Here is a 12,266-nt window from a genome sequence, read left to right on the forward strand (position 1 = left end):
TTTGCCTGTAACTGATTACCATAAAGAATATTGAAAGAATATTGAGCAAAAGTCTTCCTTAGAGCTGCAGGAAGAGGCCCTGGGACTGGGCACACTTTTTGGTGTAGCATTCATAAAGTTAATGAGCTTTTCATGAAATTGCTGGCTAGAATATCCTGACTACCTTTTTGGTAACCAAGAATATTGTTCCTACCATGTATACTGGCAGTCTTGGCAAGCAGAGTTTTCTGGGTAGAATGCTGAATGCTATGTCCTTAAGTATGGTGGTTCTTTCTTTTTTCATAGATTTGCTTCACAGCCTTAAATAGGTGTAGAGTTAATTTCTTTTGTTCTTTGAAAGTGAACTTTAGTTGATTATCATGTATTTATGCAGTTAGTGTAATTAGAACTAACAGCATAATTAGTGTAAACACATGTAATGACATAAATAGAACATGTAATTACAAAATGAAATGGTTTTATAAAAATCTTTGTTTTGCTTTGTGAAAAGACATACTGTGTATTTCTAAAAGCACTCATGGCTTTTAAACAGATTATTAAATTTAAGGCAAAGAGTAACAAAGATACCAGGGTATACTGTAAAAGAAAATAAGCACCCTAGGCACTTCTCTCCACATTTTTGTTTACCTTCAAACCACGAAACTGAAACAGGAACTCCAGTATGGCTCTACATAAATGTTAGTCGTGGCAGACTGGGATTTAACAGATTAAACTGAAAACTTAAAACAAATAAACCGGAAATAACCAAACTTACCAGTATCCAGGAATACCATATGTAGTTACTGAGTGTACCTACACGAACAGAAAAGACTGAGGATAATTACTGTATTTTTGTTCCTGGTTTTGTCATTCTGTTGGGAAGACATGAAGCTGATCCCAGACAAAACTCCTGCAATATGTATGCGTTTTGCACAAGACAGAGATGTCTCCTTTCCCAAGTACGCCATGATTAGACTAAACCAAACCTCCTCATGTCTGCTGTCTTACAGCCAGGATACCTGAACATGTGGCTGTGCAGTGGCTTTCTCAGAAGCAGGATAGAGGGGCTCTGCCACCCAGGGTGTCCCAGGTCCAGTGTTCAGAGCCCTGTCCTGGGATATGAGCTGGGAGAGTTCAGTTCCCCTAGGGCTGAGGAGGGTCTGGAGGAGTGGGACACTGCTGTCAGCAGGGCTCTGCTGGGGATGGGGGTCAACAATTGCCTACTTAGTGGTGGGTCTTCTCCCACCTGCATGACTTCTGCAAAGGAATTAAGAAATTAACTCAGGGGAGCTAATCCTCTGGCGAGCAGGTGCCTGAGGGTTTGGATTTTTTTAATGGGTTTGTTTTTTTCTTAAAAGAACCTGAGTACAGCACAGAAACAAACAGATTTTTTTTCCCAAGTGTTTTAAGAGTTTTTATATTAGTAAATTTTTGTATTTCTGACAACATTTTCCAGGACATTCTATTTAGAAGAAAAAACGTTGCTATAAAAGCTGGTTATTTAGCTAACAGTGTTTTTAATCTCATGTAAGAAAGACAAGACAGACACATTGAAATCATGAACTAAATACTAGTGTTTGGCCTGGACTGAAAATCTGGAGAAACTGAAGCCTCCATTTTGTAGATTCCTGTGCAGAGGAGAAATAGAAGCAATACCAACTCTGCAATATTTGAAAGAACAGCATTGCCGTGGAAGTAGTCCTTTGAGTTGAAGGTAGTGAGCTACGTGAGTGTGAAATAGCAAAGCCCATAAAAACAAATATGCTGTTAATATAATAAACTTGTTAAAAAGAATACAGCTTCTACTGGGATTTTTTTTAAAAGGAACCATCTTTCAAATATCTATAAAAGCTAACCCTTCCTGTGCTTAACAGTGAGATAATTATCACGTCCATTTATGATTGCTCTTCATATGTTAAGCAAGTATGCTGTCATTACGTTTAATTAGATATGTATTCAAATGATTTTATCATGAAGAGAAGAAATTGTTTAGCAAATATTCCAGTACTCAAATGATTTTAGTTTAGATGTCAAAAAATGTATGTTCCCCCTACAGTTTAATCTTCTGGTAATACAGGCGTTCTGCGCTCCACTGGACTTGCACATTAACCATTCCAACTTTCTGATTCTATACCTAAATGTTATTACTTTTCCTCAGAGTGCTGAGATGCATCCTGCCACAAACTTACTTTTTGGTGGGAGTGAGGTGAAGCTTGTAATTCTACTCAGTTGGCTAATTTTCTTCTCAGAGCTGCGCAGTGGATATCGGATCAAATATTCATCTTTCCCTTCAGGTGTGGAGCCCCCACTGTGTCTATCTGGTGGTTTAGACATGTAAGGAGTGAACATTATTGAAATCAAGGTCTGACATGCAAATGAACACATGTGCTTGCCATTACCACTGCTAAGGAAGGCAGAAATATAGCATGAATATAGCTAAATTGCCAGTGGTGAGATTCTACATCACCATTTTTTTTAATCTACAGGGAGAGTTATATGCCAGAAAATTGTGGAAAGAAAATATTCCTTTCTTACGAGGTTGTTAGTTCACCTGTTTGACAAAGATATTTTCACAGATACAAGAGGGGTGTAAATGACCAATCCTGACCCTCAGACTTTGAAGAAACCACCCCATAGCTAGGTCTTTTAATCTGTCAAATGAGGGTGTGCTTGCTTTCACAATTCGACTGCATGAAAATCAGAACTGCAAAGGAAATGATAGTTCTAGTGACTTACTAGTTCATTTAATCCTGAAATGAAATGAAAAGTTGAATCATTAGGCTTTTCGCAAAACAAGAAGGTTCTAACTAATTTTGACTTGGAAGTGTTGAAACATCTTTTCCTGACACTCCTTTGGATGAAACAGAATGTTTTGACCTTCTGCTGCTTAAGCACTGTATTTTAGTTTGACCTAAATCTACAGATTTTATTTGTAGTATGATAATTGCATCTTTTTTAATTGCTTTGTCAGAGTTGGTTTGCGGGCTTTGCTTGCTTGGATTTTCTAATAGCTTGGGGTTTATAGTCAAATTATCTCTTGTGTGAAATTGCACCTCATGAAAATGCTACTTGGGTAACATGATCCATCACATTCTTCAGCACAGCGGAAGAGGTCCCCAAGGCCCCAGAGTACCACAGGTGCTACTCAGAACTGAGCTCAGTTCAGTTTGTGCTTGAAACAACACAGCAGAATTTCACTTTTCCATCTAAAAGATGGAATAAAAGCTTCAGCAAAACTTTTCCTGAAAAGAAAAATCTCCCAATGAAAAATCACTGACAGAAAATTTAAGATCTGCTCTAGTACTTCTCCTATTACTGGATTGGTATGTTCTGAAGATTTGTTAGTATGAAGTTGTGTTTTGCATATATATAGTGTACAAGAGTTCTGAGTAATATTTTAGATCAGATTCCTCACTGCAGAATGAGTTCACCAGTGCAACAGGAGATGCTTCACTTTCCGTTGAGGGAAAATACTGGATCAGTGTACCAGTGTACCTCTTCATGATTCATGCACATGGGACTCTTTCTGAAAATTGTAAAGAGAAATTTCTGAAAGTTTTTTCTAGGGGAAGGGACTTTCAATATGCTTCAGATGTTTTGTTCAGTGATGTAAGTTCAGTGGAAGTGTATCATATCTTGTTTTGCTTCATGCAGCTTGCTCACATCCAATAAAAGCAGTGCCATTTTCAGATAGTAATAATAATAATACACAATTACTTCTCTAAAGAGTGGAGTAACAAAGCAGGTAGCTGCATGAAATTGAATTGATTGAATTGACTGAATTTTGGTCATGCGCTGTGTAAAATCAGTAGTCATACAGCATTCACTTCATAAGTGTCTGAACTGCTAAAGTTCATATAGCCATACAAGTAGGCTGTAACTGGCCAGGCATATTTGAAGCAAATCTTCAGTTAAAGTTCTTCATATTACAATGCATTTAAATAAGATACATTTCTAAAAGGCTTTTACCGGGTTTATCCTGTCAATGCTAGATTTATTTGTTTACTTACTTCTTCCATGATTGTTGTAGTAGAAAATCTAACCCCTGCTTATTTTTTCTTTAGAAAATTGCCTTCATGGTAGCATTAGGACTGGTTACAACAGAACATTTGGAAGGTAAGATGGCTTATGTTGTTTTACAGTTCCATTTTTGAGTGAAATCTTTTCTGTTGGCTGTTCTGTAGCCAAGAGTAACTGATGATTCTGTCCTCCGAAGGGCAGTGAAAGATCAGGGGAAATGTTATCTATGCACAATTGTGCTTCTCAGCCTCAAATAATGGGTGATCTTACTTGCCCTGCCTCCCATCCCATTGTACAGCTCAAGTGGCATGAGAACTGGTTCTGCAGCCAGCACCACAGGTTTGGCATAAGGAGGCATTTGGGCTTACTCAGTCATCATGGTCCTTTAGAGGATGTTAACAACTGGAGTACCATAGCGAAGCAAAACACCTGCAAAGGCTCTGACCAGTGCTGATCTGGTTGAAGAATCAGTGAGGTTCAAAGATGTTTATCCTTATCTTCTGTAGTAGGCATGTTCTCTCCTCTTTTCCCATGTGGGGTGGCCTTTCATTTTTTAAGTAAGTTAATCACCTATCATCTTCAGAGTTCCACAGAATAATGTGTAAAATAGTGAAAATCTGGCATTTGTATTATAAGATTTTGAACAAATTAGAAAACTACCTCTCACAAAGGTTTTCTTCTCTCCATTTGCCCCAATTTAGCCAAAAAATAAACATACTTCTAGTCTCATCCTGCTTTTCTGTGAGTTGCTAAGCATGCCTTCCTAAGCTTCTGAATATGAGATCAAACAAGTATTGCACATAAACTAAATGCAGTATTGAATAGGATTCAATTTACTTTTCCAGCCTTCCAAAAATACCTTGCAAGAGTTAGCAGATCTGTACCTTTCTTTGTCTCAGCTTTGTCTTTCTGAAACCATAGATGAGAAGGATAAAAAGAGTTTGTTCAGCAAATTTGGCATGTAGTGTGAGTTGAGTTGGGGGTTTCTTGGCAGAGTGGGTTAGTTCTCATAGTTAGCTTTTTTTTACAAAAAAGTCTACAGCCTGATGTATATGTCATATGCTCAGCTAATGCAAGTTGATGTGGTTCCACTGGTATATGGAGAAAATGCTCATATATGTGTCAGCTGACAATGATTCTTGATCACATAAGATTGTAATTATCATTGACATTTACCATCCATGCCACGGACAGGAAAGTCATAGAATCATAGGATCAGCTTGGTTGGAAAAGAGCTTTAAGGTCATTGAGTCCAACCATTACCCCAGTACTGAGAAGTCCACCACTAAACCATGTCACTAAGGGCTCATCTACGTGGTTTTTGAACACCTCCAGGGACAGTGATTCCACCACTGCCCCTGAGCAGCCTGTTCCAATGCCTGAGCACCCTCTCGGTGAAGAAATTTTTCCTAATATTCAGTCTAAGCACTGAGGAATTTCCAGTGCACTAAATTTCAGCTTTATTTGCTTTAGAGTTAGGCATGTGCTTAGATACCTTGCTGACTAAGGGGGTATCTGCCATTTTACAGCTTGATTTCTTTTTAGTGAGATTCCCTGTGCTTCTGCTCCTTGGTTTTAAGAGAGGTTGTAAATTAGGCAGAAAATAGTATCTTAATTGTAAGGTCTCTTCAATATATGCAGCAAGTTTTCTGTGGGACTTGTTGCCCTTTTTCAGTTTCTTTTCTCTTTAACTGTGCATTTTGAAAAATCATTTAATGTTCCAGTGGCTGAGAATTTGAAAGCGGTTTAGAGAAACTTTAAGCCATCGGCCTTTTAAATCCCTTAATGGTAATGGATTGAAATGGAAATTAAAAAGCTAGAGCAATTCTGCGGGAAGATTTATAATGCAAAAAGTGCAAATGATGACTGGTTCTTGTTTTCTTTGTCTAAGGAAAATAGGCAACATTTGAAACTATGCTGAAGTGCAAGTTATGCTTACAACAGAGAGAACTTAATTTGGAAAAATTCTTTACCCTTTGATTTTATTGCAACTAATAAATTGTTTGTGTGGATTTAACACTTATGTCCAGAACACCAAGACCCGCTCTGCTCTGTTTATTCTACAGTAAGTGCATAGACACACATTTTGAACCTAACTGCTACAATACTAATCCTGCAGAATCAATTCTTTCAGGCAAATTCACTTTTTATATTGCTACTAGCATTAAATAAATGGCTCCCACCAAGAGCTATTTACTATGGAAAGGGTATTTCTTCATGAGTATTGCTGATTACAACTGTCAAAAATGCCCTTATAGCTTTCACATGCTGAGGGTTATTATTTTAGTGCTATGTCATATTTACAGTTATCAGCCATTGCTATTTATCAGAAAGCAGTGGTCATTACACAGTTCAGTTTATTTTAGTACTTCTAATGTATTTCTCATTTTTGGAATTAAACTGTATCGAGAGTGGGTCATTAAAAGCTTATTCACTTAGTATCATTAATTCAAGTGTTACTGCTTTTTTCATTTTATTCGTTTTGTGGTGAAGGGCTATGATCCACTTCTAGATGGATTTCTCTGTCAGCCTAGCAGCCTTTCCACCTAACGTCCAGAGGTTTCCCTTACTGGGAAAAGAGCTGTGTTCTGCAGAGCCTGAGTGTGAGGCACGTTTTGAGGCCTTTGCCAGTAAATGAATGCAGCTGCTTCCACTGACTGACATTCTGTGAGGTACAGCTTTCCCTGAAGATAAATCATCATTATGGGCCTCATAGAATGACCATACAGAATATTTACTGATGAAGGCAGCAGCTCATTGAAGCTTTACGGCCAACAAAAAGCTGTTTCAGATTTATTCATCTCTGTCAAATGTATTACAGTGTAGAGGCTTTAAGTTTTCTTTCTGGGTTGCATTTTTTAAATTAATAAACTAAGGAATAAGATAACCCAGTCTTGTGATGCAGTGCATGGTTGTAACATATTAAATAACTTTCTCTAGGCTATTGGAACACCTTTTAACATTACTATTGTGTAAAAAAAAAAAAACAAAAAACCAAAAAAGAAAACCAAGTAGATAGAAAGCAAAACTTTAGTTCAGGTCATTCTAATAATGCACATGTTGATTTACCATAGCAAAATAAAACCCCAGAAATATTTCCATTTATGTTACTGGAATGTTTTAAACGGTTAAAAAAGAATTTTACTTTATTAAACCATGTTTTGAAATGAACACTATATAGCAAAAGTAACACCTAACAAAAGACTGTATACCGTGTATGCTTTTGTTCTATCTTGGTGTGATTATCAACAGATACACTCTTAAATGTACATCTTATATCACAAGCATGGATATTTTTTGTTCACAGTTTCCATAAATAAAGTGCTGACATTGTGCTCGCCCTCCCTGATGGCTGCATAGGGTGGAGCACATCTAGAGCTGTTTCAGTTCATTACTCTCGCTCTCTCTTTATTTCCATCTATTCCCACTGCTATTACTTCCCCCCTCCCCAGCCAGCTTTTATCTCTGTACCCTAGCGATGCCTCTTCCAAAGCTGCATCCCAGGCATCTACCCCATGTGTGATTCAGATTCCATCAAATATTTCTGTTGCCTTGGTGAGCGCATGTACCAAAGAAATTTTCTCTGAAACCTGGGATCCAAAAGGGCAGAGAGCTACAGATCCATCACAGTTCTCTTGTGAAGCCATTTGGCCCAGTTATGGACACAGAAAGCTCTGCTGTGTTGAATTCTTTGTTTCTTTTTCTGTGCTAGTGACAAGTCATGATCTTGTATCCCTGTGACCACTTCTGAAAGACTAAGCCTGGGCTTTTAGCCTGACTTTTTCCCCCCACTACCACGAGGGTGCTGAGATGCTGCAAGCTCTGGATTCACTGACCACATAGCATGGGTTAGCTCACGCTATTGAGACGAAAGTAAAGAATCAGCAGAGGGCCGCTTCCTCTATTTCTTTGCCAGCATCAAGGCACATGGTTCCTCTGTTGTGACATCTCTGTCACCTTTTGGCCTTGAGAGCATTCCCCATTCTTGTAAAGAACTGACACTGACAGGAAGAACAACCATCTGTTTTCTGGTGGCTCTGTGGAAGGCTACTGGATCCGTGTCTAGCACTTATGCTGCTGCTGAGGCGCAATTCCTGGTGCCTAAGGGTCTGGAAGCTTCAGAATGGAGATTTCAGCATAGCCAGATGAACGTTTCATAGGGAATACTTTCACAGGGGAACAGAACTGTTACCTATACAAGACCCTCCAGTTTGGAGCCTGTTCAGCACTGAGGATGTTAACAAGATGCTGGCAGTAGCTGCAGCCATGGCGTTTATCACACATCTTGGAGCAGCCTTGGATCACGCGTTCCTTGGTAGTGAGATTCTGTATAGCTTCCTGAGTCGCATGGCAGCATATGTCTAGCTCATGTCAGACTGTGGCTACAGACCTGCCTGTACTCTTTCAGTTGCCCCAGGAGAAGACACCTGCTAAGCATGTGAGGTGACATGTTCCTGTGCCAGTGGGAGAACTGGCAAGTAGTCGCTCTTCTTTTTTTCTTGTCTGTCAAGTTTCCTTCTGACACATCCATCGCTCCAAGAGTGGCAGCTTAGCCAATAGTCTTTTGTGAATGAAAAGTTTCAAATCAATATCTTGGATCTCAGGCCAGTTCAAAATCCATGCAAAGTGTTGGCCTTGTCTCTAGATACACTGGAACACTATGTCCAAGACATGACTGACAATACTAGTACCACTTAGTATAAGCAAAGTTTGAAGTGGTTTGAGGCTCCTTTTGCTCTGTGGGGAGGTGATCAACATTTGGAAGGGGTGCCTGGAAGCCAGAACTATGTGCTGGGAATCCAATTCCCATGTATCTTAAGCATCCTAAAAGCTGGACTGTATCTTATCATTGGATTACAAGTGGGAGGTAGTGCTCAATATCCTGAAGGTCATTTTCAGGCACTGAGGATGTTCTGAAATAGACCTCTAGCTCAGACATTGACAAAAAGATACCAAAACTTCTTCAGAATCAGATGGTGTCCTGAGTTTCTGTTGGGTGTTCTCCTGGTCCTCTGGGCTGAAGCACTGGTGCTCCTGCCAGTTCCTCTCATTCTGAGAGATTTGCTAAGAGCCAGACAGAGAGGAGGTGCCACCATCATGGGGACCTTCTAATACCTCAGGGCAGAGCCTAAGCTTTGCCTTACAATACTCATGTAGGAAACATTTTGGAATAGGGCATCAGCCCAGCTGTGCACACTTCATGTCATGAGATGGATTCTGGGTGTCTCTCCTTCCTAAAGTATGCTTGCTCTTACATTATTATCAAAATAAAAAGTAGGCTCTAAAATACATGGTTGTAATAATCTCACCATTCTGAACTGATGCCAAGAGCTGGAAAAGAAATTCTGTATGATGAAAACAAAATCCTAATTCAGATAAAAGTAGTATTAAAAATGCAGATTTCAGTGGTGGAGGAATCCAGTCACGCTTTCCGGGTGTGTTTACAGAAGTATGCACATGGCTAATTGTTGCTGAATGCAGTCCTCAGCAAGTACCCTCTTGAATAGGTGTTATCACTTAGTGGGAGGGAGTTGTCTTGTGTTTCACTGTTTTCTGATCAGGACTTCAATTTGATGAGCCTGTTTCTGTGCTACTGTTTCAAGTGACACGAATATGTGTACAGCTCGTAACAACATTTTGCATGCTCGGGATCATGATGTTGTATATTTTTGGATGGATAAATCATCATGCCCTAGTTAGAGCTCAGTCTGACCATACCATTCTGACCGTGCATTTTCTAACCTTCACAGAACAAAAGTAATGTAAATTAAATTTAAAAGGATCTTTATGCTTTCATCTGATATGAATTATAAGGCTTAACTGCTTTAAATGCTTCATTTTAGTTAATAGCAGACATTGATAGTATTTTGAAAGCTCTCTGTTGATGCTTGCTGAATATGTGTCTGAAGGGATCATAATAAAAACCTCGTAGGGCAGGAGAAGTCCATCTTGGAGGAAGGAAAAAAAAAAAAAAGCCTGTATTCTGAATCTTACAAGGAAAAGCTTATTAATATCAAGTTGAACTGCAGCAAGTATCAATGCTGATGCAACCCAATTATATTTTAGAAACTGAAACTGAACACAAAGCCCAAGGTGTTGAGGGTAAGAGCATCTTGCTTAACAAGTTAGATCTACATTTTTCCCTGATGAATGAGAAACACACAATTCACATTTCTTTCCATGGTTACAGAAATCCAGAGCAAGCGTCAGGAAAGAAAGAGAAGAAGCACAGCAAATCCAGCCTACAGTGGACTCTTGGAAACAGAGGTACTTTATCAATTCACTTTCTTATCACAATTCTGTTTCATGTTAATAAAAGGTTTAAGTGCTTCTTATGACAAGTATATATGAATGTAGAACCACACATTTACTTGCAAACAGATATTGATGTAGAAAAAAAAGATCTCCTCTCAGTAGCTAAGCAACAGGTTTTCACTCCACAAAATCACTTGCTTCAAACTCAAATTTGTCTTAGTTTTAATAAAGGCCAAAAGGACTAAATTAAAGCAGGACCTAGTTACTCTTTCACCCACACAGACAGTCCCTTTAGGTCAGAATTGAAGAACAGACGTACTGCATTTTTTCAAGCTTGCGTTGCTATTTCTCTTTTCCTATGTGTCAAGTAATAAATGGAGAACTTTGCTTTTTTTTATTAGTGGTGTTCATAAAAGGGATGCGTTGGTTTAAGAATCAGTGTGCTCTGCAGGGGGTATGGAAGCCTGCATAATAAATACAATAATGCATAATTAAAAATAAAATGCTCTGGATAATGTCTGTTGTCTGTTACAGTTATGCTGTTACATTTTTAGTCGTAGCAAAATGTGGTCCTACATAATATTGAATTGCAAACCTGGTGTAAAGGCAGCATATAAATAGACCAAATATTTTCTGGAATTTTTTCTTTCTTTCTTTCTGAACTGACATATATGCATTTATTCAGCTTATTAAAATTCCACCTTTAAAATTTCACCACAGTTTGGGGTTACAATTTGAACTTCCTACAGGAATGAAATCGATTTTCAGCCAGCTCTCCATTTAAGCAAGTTATCTCTGTGTTCTGAGTTGTTTCAGCCTAAAGAAAGTGATTTTTCTTTTTTTCTTCTTTTTTAATTTATTTATTTATTTTTTCTTCCTGTAATTCATTTAGGCTTTTATTTAGGTACAAGTGATGCAGAATTTTTGGTATGCCAGCATTTCAGATTTCTGTGTTTGTTGGCAGACAGCCGACAGATGAAGCTAAGAAGAAACCCACTTCCGTAGTCAAGCTGCTTAGTGCTTGATTGTTCTTTTTATGAAATTATTGGAGATTTTTATACTCCAGAACAGCTCTGGGCATTTCAATTCTTCAGAACTTATCAACTTTTCTCTAATGACCTCTTCAGAGCAAATACTGATGTCCGTACATCCAGTACTTAACACATTAGGAGCTGCTAGCATCAAATTGGTAGTGTCTTCTCTTAGACCTTTTTGTCCCAATGAGTTTATTAAAATACTTGCAGCAGAGTTTTGTGGCTCTAGTCTGATCAGGGTGAGAAATTTAATTATCGTGGAGCAAGGATAGAAGAGGTGATGGAGGAGGTTCATCCTTCTCATTATATCTATTCTCAAAAGCATATCCTGAAGTGAAAGATGGCATGGAGAAAGCAATGTCTCTGAAAGAGTCCTGTGGCTGATCAGCTGTGTCCTCATTAGGAGCTGTCATTAAGTACTGACCATGGGGAATGCCGTTCAAGTAAAATGGAGGCAGATGGTTTTTCTCTGATCAATTAGCTGCTCAGATTGATTTGCTAATCAGTGAGTTGAGGTATTTTGTGGCTTTTCAGGCATTTTGGTGCAGTTTAATTTACGGTTAGTCTACTGAATGATCTTTAATTCATGATTGTTTAAATTGAAGTTGCATATAAATTAGACTTTTTATTTGCCAGAGCCCCTCAAAACGGCAGGAGCTCAGCATCTGTAGTGGTGATGCTAAGTTCCTTGATTACAAAAATGTGATCACAGTCTTATGTCTTTGCTTGAATGTTGTGCTTTTTGCTTTCAAAGCTTTTTTCCCAACCTTTTTTCCTTTCTTTTTTTTTTTTCCATAGGAAGGGGTTAAATTTCAGGCTGGGTATTTTTTGAAGGAAGAAATGTCTATTCAAAATTCATTAACAGACTGGCAGGCACCCGTGTATGGGAGAGCAGTTTACTCACCACAGAATAAATCATTTATTAGCAAAACCCCTCTAATTTTCTTCCAAGCAGAGTCTAACAACATCTAATGGAGG

At 38.5% G+C, this 12,266-nt stretch overlaps 1 protein-coding gene across 3 annotated transcripts in view; it reads left to right on the forward strand.

Annotated features, from left to right (window-relative positions):
* PHF21B (PHD finger protein 21B) overlaps nucleotides 1–12,266 on the forward strand; it is a 166,088-nt gene that overhangs the window by 142,619 nt on the left and 11,203 nt on the right. For all 3 annotated transcript variants that reach the window (XM_061472038.1, XM_061472040.1, XM_061472039.1), the window contains 2 exons: nucleotides 4,044–4,095; nucleotides 10,190–10,266. In XM_061472038.1, coding sequence (XP_061328022.1) covers nucleotides 4,044–4,095; nucleotides 10,190–10,266 — 129 coding nt within the window. The remainder of the gene's footprint in view (nucleotides 1–4,043; nucleotides 4,096–10,189; nucleotides 10,267–12,266) is intronic.

Source organism: Pezoporus flaviventris, unplaced genomic scaffold (genome assembly GCF_033815535.1).
Source record: "Pezoporus flaviventris isolate CSIRO_AGI_PZ_B2104156 unplaced genomic scaffold, CSIRO_AGI_Pfla_v1 ptg000070l, whole genome shotgun sequence".
Taxonomy (NCBI): Eukaryota; Metazoa; Chordata; class Aves; order Psittaciformes; family Psittacidae; genus Pezoporus; species Pezoporus flaviventris.